The sequence below is a fragment of the Megalops cyprinoides genome, chromosome 11, assembly GCF_013368585.1.
Source record: "Megalops cyprinoides isolate fMegCyp1 chromosome 11, fMegCyp1.pri, whole genome shotgun sequence".
Taxonomy (NCBI): Eukaryota; Metazoa; Chordata; class Actinopteri; order Elopiformes; family Megalopidae; genus Megalops; species Megalops cyprinoides.
In genome coordinates this window covers 17,121,127-17,140,070 of record NC_050593.1, presented here as the reverse complement: position 1 = coordinate 17,140,070, position 18,944 = coordinate 17,121,127, and the positions used below count along the sequence as shown (strand labels likewise).

Genomic DNA, 18,944 nt, shown 5'->3' with positions numbered 1-18,944 from the left:
ATCCAGCTGGATGGCTTTCAATAAATAAATATAAATAAGGAAGCTCTCTGTGATGTGCAGGTTTAAGATTGCTCATAAACAAGAAGATGGTCTACTACAGGAGATACTGTTGTTTGTGTGTGTGTGTGTGTGTGTGTGTGTGTGTGTGTGTGCACTTAACTCCTAAAAATAAACTCAAGAGTCGTGTTTGTGTTTACCAGGATAGTGCCACTTGCTGTTAAATGATAAGCTAAAAATGAGTCATTAAATGTGTTACACTCCGAAGTATGAAAAATACAGTCCCTTAGAAAACAGTAATATTTCAGGAGGTATAGTAACAAACAAATCATTGATTCACTTGGGCAACAAAATCTTCTTTACAAGTGTCTCTTCTCTGGAGTCTGTCTGTCTGTCTGTCTTTCCCCCTCGGCAGCACCTCTCTGCCTGCTCCTTCCAGGGCTCCCTAGTCTCACGTGAACAGGGCCTGTTTGGTGCAGGTCTCATCCACTAGTGCTTGGACAGTGATGCTCACTTTTACCAGGCCTTTCTCTTCAAGTATGTGATGGGGCAGACACAACTTCTCCTACATCAAAGAGAAAGGAAGAAAAAAGGAAGACAGAAAGAGGGCAGCACGACAAAACAAATAAATCAGAAATGCAAGTAACAAGGACAATGAGAACACCAACACATAAGCAAGTGTGTGTGTGTGTGTGTGTGTGTGTGTGTGTGTGTGTGTGTGTGTGTGTGTGTGTGTGTGTTCACCGTCCCTTCCCTCCCATCCACAGACTACAGATGTCATGGATAATCAACTCAATGCACTTTGAAACACAGAGAAAAAAGAATGTGCTGCATAATATCCTCCCAGCCTAACCAAACAGACAGAAATCTGTTCATCTCTTCATCAATCCTTCAGCTCAACTCAGGGACACATTTGCTTCACATCTGGGTAGAAGGCAGAATGTGACAGGAGAGTCCTTGCACTGCCATAAACTGCTCCCACAGTTTGGTAAGATACATAGGATGCTGTATCAGCTTTGAAATGGCACATTTAGTTCAACTGGTACCAACAGGCACTTGCTTCTTGGTGATGAATTTGGAAATGGCATCAGATGCATGCCCTGGCGTACAACCCTGACAACTGTACACAGAAATCAATTGAATGATAATTTGTGATAATAGTAAAATACCCCATAAATAACTGAGTTCATTGGTAGACCTCTGTGTTTCCAATAAATGTTTCCACTAGAAAAATGTAATGATTCTCCTACACTCTGTGTATTACTTGCAATCTACAGCAACATATATGGAAATTGAATCAATGGCATTGAGCATGTATTTGTGGTGAGACACTGATTTCTCTGGGACATATTCTCTTCAGCTGGGAATAGAATATCTTAATACACACTTTCCTTTCCTATTTCCTACTAACATTTTTGTCTTTCTCAGTGTGCAAAAAAATTGGAGAAGCAATAGAAAAGAATTATTTCATCCCATTTTTAAATACATTTGTTTATCTATTTGGCATCATAATGTACACAATATGTACATGTTCATTTGCATGTTAGTGATTAATTAAAAATTAAAAATATACATGTTACCAGGATGCTAGAGTTCTATCATTACTTTACACACTCTTCCATGGTAATTGCCAGGTTGTGTAATCAGTTCTTGTCATGAGCTATGTAAACACATGGATATGTTTGTGTTTTTGTTTGTGTCAGTGTAGTTTCATAATCTCACACAGAGCACAATACTTATTAATAACACTTCAGACACACCACACTCTAAACATATGTTTTTGTTTTTCCCATAGTCTCTCATTTTTATAAAGGTTTGGAGTGAAATACCATGGCAATGGGATCAATATCTATATCTATATCGTCTATGTGAATTTTATAGTCATTCACATTCTTAGTGTTCCCTAATGATATGCTGAATGATATGCAGAAAAGGTTATCACTTATAGCACTACAACAGCTCAGTGGAACAGAACAAGACCACTCAGAATAAACAAGTTAGAAAAAACCCCAAACTATACATTTATTCACTGGGAAATGTACAGTATCAGCTATACAAGTCATAAAAATACAACCATCACAAAAACATCAGAAGCATGTTAAAACATTATAATGATTGCAATAACACTGCATGACTTGCAGGTTGACATGGCAACAGTGAAATATCTAACAAGGCAGCCAAGTGTTTTCAGAATGAAGGATTCAAGAACCAATCAGATACAGAGGTCAAGATAATGTGGAGTCAGACCTTTCTGCACTCTGTCCAAAAAGAACAAATTTAGTGTTCAGCATGGCAAGGGAGTCCTCTCCCTATATGAGTTTCATACTACTACGAAAAATGAGGAAGGAATTAGATGACAATACTTCCATTTGGGGTTGTGTCAGTATAGCTGTCTGCCATGGCAGAATAAGAATGACCGAAACATTCCTTTTTTTAGGAGAGCCATGTTGAGCAGGTGTATACTCTCACAATATTTAAGCCCTTCAATTCAGTTTCAATGCTGTGTAAGCTGTTCTGATTTATTAGTGTATTTTCAGTTAAATACATACAAAGAAAATATTTACAGAACATTAAGATAACTAAAGTAAGTTCACTGAACCCCTTCTAGAGATGAAAATGTAATAATATAATAAAGGTAAACATTTTAAAGGCATGAAACCATGTAGGGCTATGGACCAGGACAGATCAGAACATAATTTCATGGGTGCCATTTTTCTGGAACCCCTTCACTAACACTTTTGATATACAAGAAGTGAGTTTCAATGTATTTCAGGTTTGATGTGTTGTATAATGTGGACTGAAAGTGAAATGCCTGCACGTCTCGCTCTGTGGAGAACATCCAGAGACCCCCCTGGTGAGTCATTTCAGATACCACGGTCCACAAGCTGCGTTCAGACCGCACCATTGTGCTTAAGCACAAAATCAAATCAAACACTAAGAATATTTCACACTGGAGGGTCTCAATGGTCTAGGACTTGACCGTTCACATTTGAACGTTCACCTTGACTTAGCCTTAACCAATCAGAGCCTGTGAATTTCCCCTGTATTTAGCCCAGGCAGGACAGGCGAATTTCTGCACATACAGTGATCTGCTCTGGAAGCAGCTAGCATATAAAAGACATCAATCACGCCATTTATTCCCAGGCTCCAACAGCAGTGTAGTCTGCAGGGGGCTCTGTCAGCAATAATAGTAATGTTAACGAGATATTCAGAACGTGTAAAATGTGCAATATTGAAACTGTGCAATGGGTACTGTGCTTGTCCAAGCTGCAAATGAGCCACTTGCTCTGTGCCTTTTGCTACAGGATCAATTCAATCAAATGCTTCACATTCATGCTTATTGTAATAAAGAAAACATTTAGTGCAGTATTGTTACCTTTTTTCTTATTTTTAAGTTTGTATTTTTGTGGTGAGTGTCTTCTGTTGGTACATGGAAAGATGAGAATCGTTCTATTGATGTTTTATGAAAGATACAAAAAAATACACAACCAATCCCTCAGGTGTATTGCTTACCTTGACCAAGGCTGGAGTGACTGTAAGAAAAGTGAACATGTGTCCAGAACCTAAGAAGGCCTCAGTGATCATCAGAGAGACAAAGGTCCTTTACAGCTGCATGGATGAAGTATGAATGTGTGGGTGTGGCTTATTGCAGAGTCATCCCATGGCCTTTTCCCTCAACTGCTGCATAGTGTGTGTGTCTGTTGTACAGTACTGTCTCTCCCAGCTAACTCATAGGATCCAAACAACATTGCTGTAGCACTCTGACAACAGAGTAACATTGCTGCAAAGTCACAGCAATGTTGCCAGGGCAGCGCCTCTTCCTTTGAGATGGGGTCTGGGACTGGTGAAAAGAGTGTGTGTGTTTACTGGAGAGAAGAGGAGAGGAAGAGGAGTAGGAAGAAGATTCTGATAGCTGGTGGCTCATGCAGGCTTGTTATGTTAGCTCACTCCAGCTGTAGGCCACAAACAGCAGGACCAGGCAGAAAAGGTGCAAGAGGCTAGAGCCAATCAGGTCCCAGAAGCACCAGGAGGGGGATGGGGCCGGAGGGGACGGGGCCTGGGGGGCCAGGTTCACTTTCCCGGCCTCGCCCTCACTCTCACCCTCACTCACACTCTCGCTCACACCCTCACTCACACTCTCGCTCACACCCTCACTCACACCCTCGCTCGCACCCTCGCTCGCACCCTCGCCCGCGCCCTCTCCCTTGCCCATGCTCTCTTTGCCAGCCTCAAGCGCCACCAGGGCGAGGACGGTGTTCCGAACGGGCCGCAGGTCCGACTGCAGAACGTCATATGCGGAGCAGAGGGCAGACTGTGGCCCGGAGCAGAGAGAGGAGGAAGAGGAGGAGGAAGAAGGGGTGGCCATCAGAGGACAGAGAAAAACAAGGCAGGAGATTAAAACACTGACAGGAGCTCAGTGGTGCAGAGTGTGTCCTGGTGCTGGGGAGGGGGCATGGGACTGCGCAGGCTGCGGGTCGCCACAGCAACGCACACAGCTGCTTTTTGAGAGAGATAAGACAACAGCTGAAGCACCTTCTGAGTCAAGCAGGTTTTTACTTGTTGAAAGTCACTGAGTTCATTTGCTTACAGACACTATAACTCAGAAGGGCTCTGTCGTTACCAGCACTCACGGGTCAGTGTTCACATGACCGCTCTGTCATTTTAGAAAAGGGTCAAAAGGAGGGATGACCAATTGGTAGAAGAATTCCGTACGCCCAAGCACAGGACAGCACTTCAAAAACAGTCAGAATGTTAAAAGACATCGTCTCTCTTTCAAAAAGCAGGAGTGTCGGCCGCGGAGAGATGTGAGCAGCGTTGGATGTTTAGATGACTACCTTGCTACGCTGTGCAGTGGGTGTGTCTGTCTGTGGCATGCATTTAGAGACACACAGAAGCCAAACAGAGGTGAAGCGCGAGCGAGCTAGCGAGCAGTGAGGGACAAAGCTGGCTACGTTGACTGGCAAAAAACGTCTACTGTCTACAAGCAAGACTACAGCTGCAGCCAAGCAGAGCTGGCTGTAACAGTCAACTCCTAGCTGCACCAACGGCAGTACAGCTACAGGTCAGTCAACAGTAATGCTAAAGCTTCAGAACCATGTACAACTGGGAGGACACTACACAGCTTACAACAATAAAGAGGCATTCTACAATGACAGGGAAGCTGCAGTATGATCCACAGCAACAGGACACTGGTTACCATGGTCCTATGAGCAGAACTGCTATACCAGCAATGCATGGACTATTTATTGAGATTTTAATATTAAAGAAGTCCCATATAATACCACACAGTCTGTGAATGGGTCTGTCAGTCTTCTTTATTTCTGAGAAAAGGGAGAAATGGTGAAGACCAGGACTGGTCCAGCAGTTCTGCTCATAGAACCCTGGTGACTTAACTAACTATGCCAGTCAACCATGGGTTACAAACTTCCAGAGAAGGTCAGCACTTAGCAGTTCCCCTGCACAAGTAATTATACCTCAGTGGATACTCATTTATACCTAGAAGGGTATCCTCCTAAAAGAGCGGTGATCCTCTCCTGGGCCCACCACAGCTGGGGATGTCACATCCGCTCAACCTTTGTGAAGGTGTCGGATGATGTTCTACTAGCAGCTGCGCAGACAGCAGTCAAAGGAACACCCTTAAGTCTTACCCTACACATTGCCAAACCCCTATTGGAGCAGTCTTTGCCTCCTATCACAGAGGCCCTCTTGAACACAGTCAGTGCTAGAAAATTAGTTTGCCTGAGTGCTACTGAAAAACCAGGAACACTAACAAATACAACAGATTACTCAGCCACAACAATTAAGGCACACAGCCTGGATATCAATCTGAACTGCATGGAAATTGATCTGGAAAAAAGCATATAACGGATACAACAAACTTCGTCTAAGCAAGCATAAAGCAGTCAAAGCAACACTAGAACATCACTGACAGTGGGAAGTTATTCTCAGCTGGAAAGCAATGCTAAGACTTAGCAGCAAGAAGCTGCTTTTACACTAGATGCAACAGAAAAGTCAGGTACGCACAAAGCTGTCAAGGACATAAAATGGAGGATAAAATGAAGAGTAGTCCGTTTACGCACAGTGTGACATCAGTCACCCGAGGCATGGAACTAACCTATTGAGATCTCAACATTGCCTCAAGTCAAAAGAGTGTAACCCATGGCTGAATTTAATGAAAAATCTTTAGTAACACAGATGCAACAGTCAGCGAAGCTATCGTACAGCCTACAGTAATAATAAACCCGAAGCTACAGTACAGTCTACAATGATAGAGGAGCTTCATTCAGACTCACTCTACACAGTGAAAAGAGCCCATAAGTCCAATTAGAGAAGCACTGACCACACTGATGAGTTAGTGGCAGCGGACCGCTTTCCCTTCCTACACTGCACTCGAAGCACAAATTAATGAGTTTACTTCTTGTGTAAGGTCCAACCGCAACATTAAACCATAAATCTCCATTCACCTCAAACAAGGAAATAAGGATACCATACAAGAAAGAAATCCTTTGGTTATTGCTTGCAGCATTAATTTATTTTCATAAATTTCTTTTCATACAACAATATCTGACATACCACTCAGAACCCTTCCTGAGTCAACCATGTTTATCTCCTACTGGTTGCTGTCATCTGCCCTTGAAGCTCTCTTATGATGAGAGCCCATTCATTGCAGGCAGGTCTGTTTTCAGGTTAGCATTAAAGGCCTACTTTACAGGGCGGTCTTCCTGTTCCAAGAGGAAATACCACTGAAGGAACAAAGACAGTTGCACACTGTGGAAGTTTTGATTCATTTAAACACAGCAAAGTATGAAAAGATTTCTAGTATCTCCCAATTGCTAAAGGATTTGTTTTGAAAAAGGGGGCCTGCTCACCCATACATGGTCTTTAGTTGCATGGAAAAACAGTCCAGGATATTTCAGCCAACATATTAATGAACTACCCACTATTTAAAACACATTTTAGACTACATAGATGCTGACCGCAACTCTAAATATGGGTAGCATAAAGGTAGCATCTTTTATTGGAATGTTTTTGTTTGTTGAAAACATCCCAAATTCCTTCCAAGACACTTATTACAACCCTGGACTTTGGCCACTGGCTATTTTCTCCCCTCCTAATGCTAAGTGAATCAAACAAAGCCAGTATAACTGACTGCTATCCTGGTGTGGGTGTGAGACAGATAATGCGAAACTTATTGTTGTCAGTGCACTCTTATTTTCTCCAAATACTCTTAATTAACTGAAGAGAGCCATTACTGACTTAGCTGGGCACACATGACTTCTGCTCTGTTGGTTAGAGGTCTATTTATAAAGAGTTTATAAAGGGCATCTCCACTCAGGCCAACATAACTGGCATTCCTGAGGAGCTGTGGGATTGGGTTTGTGATGTTAATCTGAGACGTGTAATTCCCCATCCCCCACCAACAACCAGAGAACTGCAGAGCAGCCCACCAAAACCCATCTTAGTTTACTTCACAAACTGACCGGGAAACTGGTACTGGACCTGTCATCATTATATCTATGTAACTCTCTTTCTGTCTAACACACAATAACAAAATCCAGGGGAGAAATCTAACACAGGGCACCGTATCAACCACACTATATTCAAATACCTATTAAAGCCACAATTTAGATTTTTGGAAGTCAACCATCCTCTTGTCATCCCCTTGCTTTGCAGATAAGATGTACAATTTGCTCTAGCAATGGATGTGGAAAAAAGGTATCATTTATATCCCAGCTAACACATAATGGTTTCACAAGCTTTCTGTTACCTTGTATGGCTATGAAGCAGAAACAGAAATGTTCTATGAAAAACCTTCCGTGTACCTGCGGCAGTGGAGACAGTTTCTCTGGCAGGAGTGGAGTCTGAGAAAATGGGTTGATGTGTAAGAAGCCCAAGCCATGTCATGACAGCAGGTTGAGTGGGATGATGCTGCACTACTACCCTGTGCTGTCAGTCTCTCTCAGGGCTTGAGGAGCAGCTAGTTCTGGGATCAAAAACCGACATTGTCTGCAGACTTTCCCAGGCTCCAGCCTGAGGTGACCACAGATTAAACAAGTTTACCATCTTATAGAAGCATTTCATATTCTAGCGGAATTTGGTCCCACCCACACCAAGTAGTTTCTCGAGGGTTGCTCCAGCACTAGCTCCTCCTTCCACCCCTCTACCCAGTGTGTTCTGTCCAGGGGAAACATCACTGATCCTGAATCAGCTAATCAAACCACTGATCCAGGGTCAGTCCTTGGGGGTCCCCTGTCCATGTAGAGGAAGTGTGTCACTCACCTCCGGGACACCCATCTTCCTGCAGGCATCTAGGAAGTTCTCAACATTCCTTCGGCACTTGGCCATACTCAGTTTGGGCTGGATTGGACAGGGGAGGGTTAAAAGACAAAAAAAGATAGAAGTAAGCTTGAAGTTTGTTTAATTATTTTGTACTATTTTTAGCCTCTACAAGAGCTTCACAGAGTGCTTGCCATTTCATATCCTACACATGACACAGCCCATTCATACAACTTGGTTTGTACTAGTTGAGTCAAGGTAAACCGACAGCAACAATGTCCCACCTGTGACCTGAAAGTCTCAGGTACAGAGCGCAGGACTCTAATCCTTACATTGAATATACAGGGCTCTAATACTATATTTTTTTCAGGCTTTTGATCTAACAGCAGGAATGTTTAGTCCCCATCCTGGAAGGTCACAGTAATTCAAGGTTTTTCAGCTCTCATTAAATCACAGGTACCAATTAGTTACTGTAAGAGTTGAGTCAGGAGCTCTGGTATTACAAATTTCCACAGGAAACAACAACCCAGTAAACACATAACATTCTCACAACATTTCTGCAAAACATTATAGCAACATGCCCCCAGCATCACAGTTTTCAGTCACAATACTGTAATGAGAATGGTACATATTAGCTATGAGCCTCCTATTCAAGGTCCATGTTCTCTGGAGTAGGACAGAGCTGCAGTGTGAACTCAGCCCTCATACGGGGTGTAATGTGTCCCCCTGACGCACCACAGCTGGCGAGGGCACGTGGATGCTGGCGACGGAGCGGGGGCGGATGTGGTTGACCAGGTGGCACAGCACCACCCCGTCCATGAGGGAGGCGCCCAGGTCCTCAGGCAGCGATACTTTCAGTCTGCTCTCAATGCTCTGCAGGGACACACAGAGGTAAAGACATACAGGTAAACATAAAGCTAATCCAACAGCGAACACACAGGCATTTACACACACACAGATAACACACACAGCTAAAGCAACCATGAACACACAGGTACGGTATATGCACATGTACACAAGTAGACACAGAAAGGTAAGCACACATATATTTTCACACATATGCACAGGTATACATGCGCAGACACAAATCTTAACAATGGTAAACATAGCTAAACCACATACATGCATGGTGTACATAACATAAACACATACTGTACAGGTAAACATACATATACATCTAAACACACACTGGTAAGCATATATTCAGATAAAGTGAGAAAGTGACCTTTATGGGATGATTTCAGGTAATTATGTGCATAATTATTTACTAGTGTCATGCCATTAAAAAAAAATATTAAAAAGAGATCTCACAGAATGCCTTGCTATAGGAGATCCTCACCTCTCTCAGCTGTTCCATCAGCTCCAGCTCCTCCCTCAACTGCTCCATCTTGCGGCGAATGGTGAACTGGGGGTCCATTGATTCCAGGCTCTTGGAGGTCCTCAGAAAGACTGCATCCCACCCAGGAATGAGGCAAAAGAAGCACAGCCCAGAGTGAGACATCACCATCACAGACACAAATAGAGAGGGCGTGTGGGGTGTACTGTCATGGCTGCCCTTGAGAGTGGAGCAAGCACTGAGTCTTCATTTGTCTGAGGATGTGTGTGAGTGCTGATTACCTTTGATTTGAGAGAAGTTTTTTAAAGACTATGCAAAAGATGTAGAAAACTATATTATTATGGTTTTCGTCTTATATCAGTTTACCAAACAGAATTAAGGGCTACCCTTTTATCCTCATAACAGCAGAATTATTGTAGTTCTGACTTTTTCAGTTGGTAAACACACACAAAATAAACCGTCAAGGCGTTCTTTCAAGAACACCAACCTTCATATGTACAGGGCATGTACTACTGCAAAATTTAGAGACGTTAACATGTGAGAACAAGGAGCGAAAACTAACTTCCAGCATGTAAAAATTGACTTTTGAATTATAGTGAATGTATCTTTAAGGCAATAATGAATTAAACTAGCAAGCCTGATGACCAACTCCTACTAAGTCCATTAGGTCTATCCATCTCTATTAATACATTGAAGCACACAGGCAGTAGATCTCATCTTTAAAGTCCTGAGTGGACCCCCAAGGCCAATGAACCAGTCCACACTATACTGCATATACAGTAACTACATCTGCTGAGACCACTTCTTTAGCCCTGTAATACACTTGCTGGCCACTTGGAAAGGCCTATGTACAGCCAACTTACCCAGACTGCTAGGAGGACTCTGAACTCTAGATATGATCTGGGCACCATGATATGCAGCAGCTCCTTGAGGGACAATTACATCCAAAATCATACAGATAAAAACGAATCCGTCACACAATAGAGGGGAGATCGTTACCAGTAAGTGTGGCAGGCTTGGATCATGAAGGGCATCTGAAAAGATCTCAAAATAAAAGCCAGAGCAAAGCAACATCCTAGAAACACGCTAGGACTTGAGTTAGGGAGACAGGGATCTCCACTCAGCGTCTCTGTGTGAGCAGGAGGGCCGAGCATGATTCTGAGGGTCCTCCCCAGCATGTCCCTCTTTCAGCATAACAACCGAGCCTTTCACAGCCTTCAGCAGAGAGACAGCACACCCCAGAGAAGGACAGGCCAACACAGAGAGACAACCCCAGAGAAGGAAAACCTCGTGCAACACAGAGGGACTTTTCAGACAGTGCAGCTCCCACATAGCAACCCACACATCACACTTCTTCTTTAGTACTTCTTCTCATTATATGTATTTACTGATGCAGAAGACTACTTGCACTTGTCCCCTTCACCATCTCAGAACTTACTCCCTACTGGACAAAAGGAGGAGCATCCATCCTTAAGTTTTATCCAGCAACAAGTAGCTCCCCTTGTCACTTGGCAGGCTGCTGGAAGCTACAGACTACAGCGTGAAAGAAAATAGGGTATTTTCTGTGGGACCTTTACTCTGTGAAACAGAGGTGGTGGCAGAGGCCACAGCAATGCTGGGTGTAAGTCCCACCTGCTTGGAATACCTGTCACCTATCCGTAGCTCCCACGGTGACCAGACACCTGTCTGGGGACTGCCATTGTATATTACCACAAGACTGATACTGCGCCAAGTGCTTTGATCTCCGGCCTTCCCTATTGGCTACTGATACAGAGAGAGTGAGTTACAGAAATTGATATACTGCACTTTACATGCCACCCAATGGAAAAACTGAGAAGGAAGGGCAATACTGAAGTCGCTCAAAAAGACAGTTACAAACTTTATGCTGTATAGTACTGTCGAGATTAGTATAGCAAGGAGGGAGAGTGGTACTGTATCTCAAGTGCACAGTCCAGTAAACTGAGCATTGGCAGGGTAATAAAACAGCTAGATGCCTGCATTTTCCTCTCCTGTCTGCCACAGTGAATGTGGGCATGGTGAACGTGAGCACTCACATTCCCAGGCCGGGCACGGGCCAGGGGGGGCGCCTGGGCAAGAGGGAACATGCAGGAGAAGAAAAGCACTCAATATAAAGAACAGGAGCAAATCTAGCAGTGTCTGAGTTTCAAGGCTCATTTGCTCTGAGTAATGTGGTGCACTCCTTACCATTTAGGAACAGAGAATGTCTCCTATTAAAGGACAGGACCCCCTGAGCACATGGGAAGAGGTAGGCTTATCTCCTGTGTTTCTGTGTAAGTGGCTCAGTTACCCAGAGGCATGCCCTTCCATTAACCTCTGTTCCTTCCACAGCCCTGCAGACAGAGCTTCTCCCAGTCATACAAAGGGGAGGAGCGGAGCACTACAGACCCGGGAGTTTGCTCTTCAATGTCACCTACAGCTGCACTCTGTTTCAGGTTGGAGGTTCTGAACAGAAATCAGAGACTTTAGGTACTCACTGATCAGGATATCAATGAGGCTGTAAGACTGCAGCATGTAAACAACTTGTAAGCTTGTTCTGTTGTATGCCAAGGGTCACTACGGCAGCTAACGTGTCTGCTGATTCATTCAGAAACAAGGAAAGTACTATTTTCTGCATCAAGGCAGTAATACATGAAGAGATTGATTGTATCATCTGCTCCTGGCATGACCCAGGCTGCACATTGATTATCAATTGCATCATGTCTTCCCGGAGAGCCTGAACAGTTCACAGATTGCTGATTATGCCACCTCCTTGTAGTCTAACTGCTTATTTGTTATGCATTACTGATTGTCATCTTATAATGGTCAGGCTTGGACTGCTTGCTAGTCATTGACTGTTTCAATCTCCCCCAAATTTCACCTCTGCCCTCCACACTGACAGACCCAGATGTGATTCACTTTCTAGTAACTCCCTGTGCTCACTAACAAACAGCATTCTTGCTGCTGAAACACTAAGGCATTATCATGCTGCTACAACATTACAGCACTGTTATAGAAAAATTATTCATAAAGTGAGACCTTGAAATACATTTGAATTCTTGACAGATTCTGAGAAACTTTGTACTTCAGACATCCTTAACCATCTGAAATGAAATATGAGGCACTTCAGGGGAGTTGCAGTGTTGATAGCCACTTGCTTCTTAAGCTGTTTCCATTCCATTAGTAGGATGATATTCCCTTTGGGGCCATTATCTAATGCTCAGAATATAAAGTCTATAAATAACTAGGAATACTTTGAACGACCCCACAATAAATGGTATCAGGTCTACTTTTAGGAACCTGATCTCTGGCAATATGAGCTTATGAAATTTCCCTTTACAAATTTACTGAGTGTATATGAGGCAATAATATGCTTTTTACCAAGTACCATATCAGGTTCCCAGATTTTTTCGACAGTGTAACAGTGTGGATACCTCAGTGACACACACACAGCCTGCCCTCATAAACATGCACACACATACACGCACAGACACACATACATGCATAGGGCTCTATTGCATAAAGCCAACTTCTCCAGACACTGCAGTATTGGGACCTCACCAGTAAGAGCAATAGGAAAGCTGCAAGTATGCAGAAGAGGACAGTACCTCTCTAGCCAGGATTCTGCATGCAGGGTCCTTAAGATTTGCCAGGCATCACTGAGCCAGCTGGAGGGACATGAGGGGTACCACACATGTTTATCTGGGGTGGGGGCGCCATTTGAGCAGAATACAGAACAGTCCTGCAATCAGCTCATTTCACCTAAGTGCTTAGTTTGACTGCGTTTGTTTTTAGGAAACAAACAGCATGCATCATTTAACAGGACTTAATGGACTTGACTGGGGAAAACTCCTTGTTATATAACACAACAGCAAAAAGTTATCTGAATAGTCCAGTGCTTGGTAAGAGACTGAAAAAACAGCTGGGTTTCATAGAGTTGCTTCATCTACATCTGGAGTCATACGTGTGCTTCCAAACAACCGCAGCAAGTTAAATAACGAAACACAGAGACACAACAGTCTCAGGTACCGATCAAGGTCCATCCTCACAACCACCAGACACACACACCCAGCTTGCAGAAACACACAAGCACACACATACTGCACACAGCCTGCAGACACACACACGCACACACACACACACACACACCCTACTGAAACACACAAACACATACAGTGTGCAGAAACACTCATAAACACACACAGCTTACAGACACACACACACACACAAACACACAAATAGTATTTGCACAGGAAACCATCCGTGTGCTTTCTTTTCTCCCTTCTCTGATGGGACACAACAGTGGACAGAGAAAGGACCTACCACTGCTCTGCATGTCTCCTTCATCTGGGCTACTGAGGGTGTCTCTATCAGCGGGTGGGGCCTGTGTGAGGGGGCGTAGACAGGGCGGGGGCGAGCAAGCCAGCGAAGTTGGGGCTGGAGGGAAAAAGGAGGAGGGCGTGGCAGGGGGAGGTAAGGGGGAGGGGCGGAGTGAAATAAGCCAGGTCGATTCAACCCCAGAAATAATTAGTAGATCAGGAAATTAAAGAAATCAATCAACGAAACGAACCAAGGACAAGGGAAGCACAGGCAGCAGACGGTCATATATGCAGACATATGTGCAGGTTTAAATGGGGTGTGATTCCGTGAGATTCAAACGAACAGCACATATGCGAGGTTAAAACGGATCAGATTCAATGATTTCAAATATACAACATATGTGCAGGTTTAAAAGGATGCGGTTCAGTGGAATTAGTGTGGTAAGCCATGCAATGATTGGAGAGAGAGAGTGAGAGGAAGAATGCGCAACAACAGAAAGAGATGGAAAGGAAATGCCATGAAAACACAACACAAAGAAACAAAAACACATGGAGGATAAAAATAATGTTAGTGCTCTTTCACAGTTCTGACTCAATGACATGCCGTTAAGGTTAGCATTTAAAGCCACGTTTCATAGAGTCTAGCTGCGGTCTTTACTGAAGCTAGGTCGACTTTTATTAGCGCAGATATGATGGGATGCAGCTGTATTTGCCATCTCAGTGAAACTGGACCCAGAGCCTTCAGATAAACCCAAAGGAGCAGAGGCATGGATCACACATTACAGGCATTGCAAAAATAATTGATCCTCTTTTATGCCTAGCAATTTTTTATTATGGTATCTTAAAGACCTAGGATTGCTAGTAGTGGTTGCCTACATCAACTACATTTGTGGGATAGGCATCCCAAAATGACTTAAAAACACTTCAAGGCAGCCAGCAGTTTAGATTGCTTCTTGTTGCCTTGTGGGCAAAAACAAAAACTGAAAATAAAAGCAAGAACTTGGTTCTGCCCTTGGACCCCAGAGCCCTTGGCCTAGATATATGTAGGGAACTCTGGGACTATGGTGATTTGAAGGCACAGTCTTACTGAAGGACTTTCCCACAAAGTGAGGGACACTGTGATGTTGTGTACTGGGAGGATGCTTCTCCAGCAGAGCCCACCACTATCGCTGCTCCTCAAGATTCAGGACCCCTGGGTCCAGTTTCTGATGTCAGCGTCTTCCCAGCAAACATGCGATGATCCTGGCAATGTTGTGTCAATGTTATGGGACCATCGGAAGAATGATCCATCTTCACTGGGAATGGCCATTACAACCAGACTGCTGCTGCTGCTTAGTGGACACGGCCACTTCTGGCCAGGCCACAGCCTGTGTCCCTGGTACAGTACCTCACTGCCGTGGGCATGCTTGTCTGCTGGAGATAAGCCGGGCAGTAAAGGAGTGACTAGCTGGCAACAGCACCATAAAGTCAGACAAAGGCCCAGTCTTCTCTAGCGGATCTAACCAAGGGAAAATAAATCCTTCCAAGAAAAAAGATTTCCACAGTGACTCTTTTGTAGTTATAAGGCCAGGGCTCCATCTGTCATCTTTTTTGGATTTCTGACTGTTTCTGATAATGTTGGGGGTGCTTCTGAGGATAGAGGTGGAGTGGCGCAAGGTCAAAGGTCAAGTTTATAGGGTTGCTGACACAGGAGTTGATTTTGGAGTGAGAAGAGCTGTGCCCCCCCAGGGTTGGGGTTGTTTACTGCTGTGTATTAATGTGTATAAATTCAGTGGAGAGTTTCAGGAGAAGTGTATCCCTCCAACCCACCCACACTGCCAACCCCACTCTTCAAGCCCTGACCCTGCTCAAAGACCAGGGCTCCACTCACCTGATCTTGGCTTCAGGCCAAAGGGTGGCGAGTTAAACGTGGGAGACATGGTTGAGCTTTTGTCTTCTCCCTGGGTGACCGAACAGAAACACATCGCACATTTCAGACACATTCTTTGTAATCCATCTCACCTTCTGAGCAGACCGAGCCAAACAGACAGAATTCCAAACGGCATAAAACACTCTCCCTCACTCCCCTGCTTGGGCATGTTTATGGGCTCTCTCAGGTTTGCGTCACGGGGAGCTTTACAGCTGATGCCTGATGTCTGCGTGGGTGAAGCAGTGCAACAGAGTAGAAACAGAACCTTGAAAACGGCAGAGCTGGGGAAGAATGCTACTTACCCCCTCCATACGGCTCCTCTCTGCGTCACTCTGCACTCCCTGGCAGCTCAGCTCCTTCTGTAAGAGAGACAGGGTGTCTGTCGGTCAGGCAGAGCAGGTCAGTGCTCCTCCAACCCCTGCGTGGTCAACGCTGGCCTTACGCCCGGGCTACATTTCCAGTTATTCCTCAGTAGCAAAGCATATTTTGATGTTCTGGGTTCAGTTTATTTTTGGATGTGAATGAAAAGCCTTGAGACACAATCCAGTTTTGTTCTCCTACTGAGGGCAGTTATGTTGTTTTATACTACCAAGCTACGCCAGGAATGGGGCTGGAGCTGCCAGGTTTTCAAAAGTGAGCCAATCATAATCCTTAAAATCCAAAGAGTATGCAGGGATTGTCCAATCACAGTCCTTGAAGACTGCAGGATATAAAGCAGGAATAAATGAGGTTTCACCATATAAATTAAGAGCACCAAAAAAGTTTGTGTTTGGTGGAAGTGGACTTTGCTATGGGTCCAACCTGACACACAACAGATGTACCACCTTCCAAAGTGACACTAGATACTACATTATAGTGCCTTGACAGTGGCTGATTCCCAGATGATTGAAACTTCATTCACATTACACATTACACAGTCTGTTTACTCATTATCATTCATTATGCCTTCATTACTGAATCAATGCCTTCACTTCTGTAGTTTTATTTTTTCCCTTTTTACAACCATGATGTGCTTTTAACAGATCTTTCCCATGAGAGTCCTAGTGTTTAAGTTGCAGCTACTCCGTGTGAATGACAGATAGAATGGGGCAATGTGATGGGGATGTAACTAGAGAGTCATGTGACCATGCCACTAATGACCTGGGGCTGCCTGGAAACTTCAGTCTGATCATTTCTGCCATGATATTTGCACAAACATGAGAAGGAAAAAAGAAGAACAGAATACAAGAGCAGCTGCATCAGATGAGAGCATGTTTTGGGTTTATAGCTTTGGAAAGTGTTGAATACAGTTTTTGCCTCATGATTGACAGCCAAAGTTTTATTCTCTTCTTACGCTGGTGCAGACTGCATGGCTGAGAGGCTTGCAAGCACAACACTACAGATGGCTGGATGGGTCAAAGGTCAATGTGGTCCTGGAAGTGGTGGGGTGTCGTAATGTTACACCACTATGGGGCTGAGGGTGCCTCATGGGACATGGTGGAGGGTCATTTGAAGGGTGCTGGTTACCTGAGGTGACACCTCTCTCTCAAACTGCTGGCATGCAAGCTGGGCCTCAAGCCTGGCTTTCTCTAGAATCAACTCCCGTTTCTTCTGGAACTCAAGGCCTCCATCAGAGCTTTCACTCTACAACATATCAACCATCAAAACGTTCACTCTATATCACAGTAACTGCCAAAACAAGCACTCTACAACATATCACAAAAATGTTAACTCTACAACACAACAACCATCAAAATGTTCACTCCACAACACGGCAACAACCAAAATGTTGACTGAACAACACAGCAACCAATAAAACACTTTCTACAAAACAGCAACCATCAAAATGTTCACTCCACAACAAAACAGCCACCATATTGTTCACTGTAAAATACAACAATAGAACATTCTTTACAATGTCGACTTGTTCATTCTGTGCTATAAACTATCAGTCCTTTCACTGTATAACATAATAACCATTAGAACTTTTAATCTACAGAACAACATAACCATCAAAAATCTTGTTCCAACATAGCAATCAACAGTATTTACCCTACAACATCAGGACATCAGTAGATTTACACAGATCACCAGCTCATTTACCACATAAAACAGCAGGCATTACAAAAATGATATAAAATACGTAACAACAGATGGGCACAGGATATGTTACCCTGTGCATAAGAGTCAGAAGAAGGACATTGGGAAAGAGGAAGGAGGGGGGGGGGGGTGTGGGGGTTATGGAGATATAAATATGTGCCTTCAGATCTGGTTTACAGAAAGGTTCAAGAGTTCTGGGGAGAAATATTTTTTCTGCCCACTAGCAGAAGTAACATTAATCACTTACTCCTGCTGTCATCTCTTTGTAGTCATGTGACAGAATCATAGTGTGGTCTGTGTTGTGTGAAATGACACCTTCTGCATCTGGGTGTTGTTACCAATATGTTCAAGGATAGTGTCAGCTCTGATCAGCTCTGAAATCCTGTAGTGGTGGGCCAAAAGAAAAAGGCCTTCCACCCTGAGAGCACATCTGTGTCGGTAACACCTTAAACAGGACACACAGGCAGGAAGCAGGAAACAGCTTACCTTAGGTGTGACTTCTTCGTAATCACAATCCTGGCCACTGGGGAGAGAGAGACACACCCTGTCAAACTACTAGTGACACTCTATCCAATGTAGAACCTGAATTCTACCCACAATGCAACGTGAAAGGAGAGCTTACTTGAGTGACTCATCCACCATGACCATCTCCACTGGGTAGAGCTGTACTCCAGAAAGATCTGATGGGTCCATATTTGCTCTGTGGGACACAGTGAGAGGAGAGATTCATAGCCATCCATATTACAGTACATTACACTATTGTCCCTTACCAGATGCTCTTATCTAGTGCAACTAACACTTCTTTATTCATTTATACAGCTGGCAATTGTGAGTTAAGTACCTTGCCAAAGGGGAATCAAACCAGCAACCTTTTGCTCCTTACCACTATGCCACTCATATATGGCCTAATTTCCAAGTCACCTCAACAGAGACTTATCAAAGCCATTCTGATCCAAGCTCAACTGCACAAACTCAACCAGCTCAAGTAAGCTGCATTCTCTGGCGAAAGAGTGATATTGCCTGGGCCCAC

The 18,944-nt window shown here is 44.0% G+C and overlaps 1 protein-coding gene across 2 annotated transcripts in view; it reads right to left on the bottom strand.

The window, feature by feature from the left end:
* Positions 1-353: 353 nt before the first annotated feature.
* The window catches only part of LOC118785654 (leucine-rich repeat and calponin homology domain-containing protein 1-like), a 56,678-nt gene continuing 38,087 nt past the window's right edge, over positions 354-18,944 (bottom strand). The window contains exons 12-21 of one of the 2 annotated variants that reach the window (XM_036540476.1): positions 18,537-18,614; positions 18,401-18,458; positions 17,342-17,458; positions 16,138-16,194; positions 15,797-15,866; positions 13,931-14,044; positions 9,614-9,723; positions 9,010-9,147; positions 8,278-8,355; positions 354-562 (exon numbers count right to left, since the gene is read on the bottom strand). In XM_036540476.1, the coding sequence (XP_036396369.1) occupies positions 449-562; positions 8,278-8,355; positions 9,010-9,147; positions 9,614-9,723; positions 13,931-14,044; positions 15,797-15,866; positions 16,138-16,194; positions 17,342-17,458; positions 18,401-18,458; positions 18,537-18,614 (934 nt within the window). In that variant the 3' untranslated portion in view covers positions 354-448. The remainder of the gene's footprint in view (positions 563-8,277; positions 8,356-9,009; positions 9,148-9,613; positions 9,724-13,930; positions 14,045-15,796; positions 15,867-16,137; positions 16,195-17,341; positions 17,459-18,400; positions 18,459-18,536; positions 18,615-18,944) is intronic. The other variant, XM_036540477.1, reaches the window with a different exon arrangement.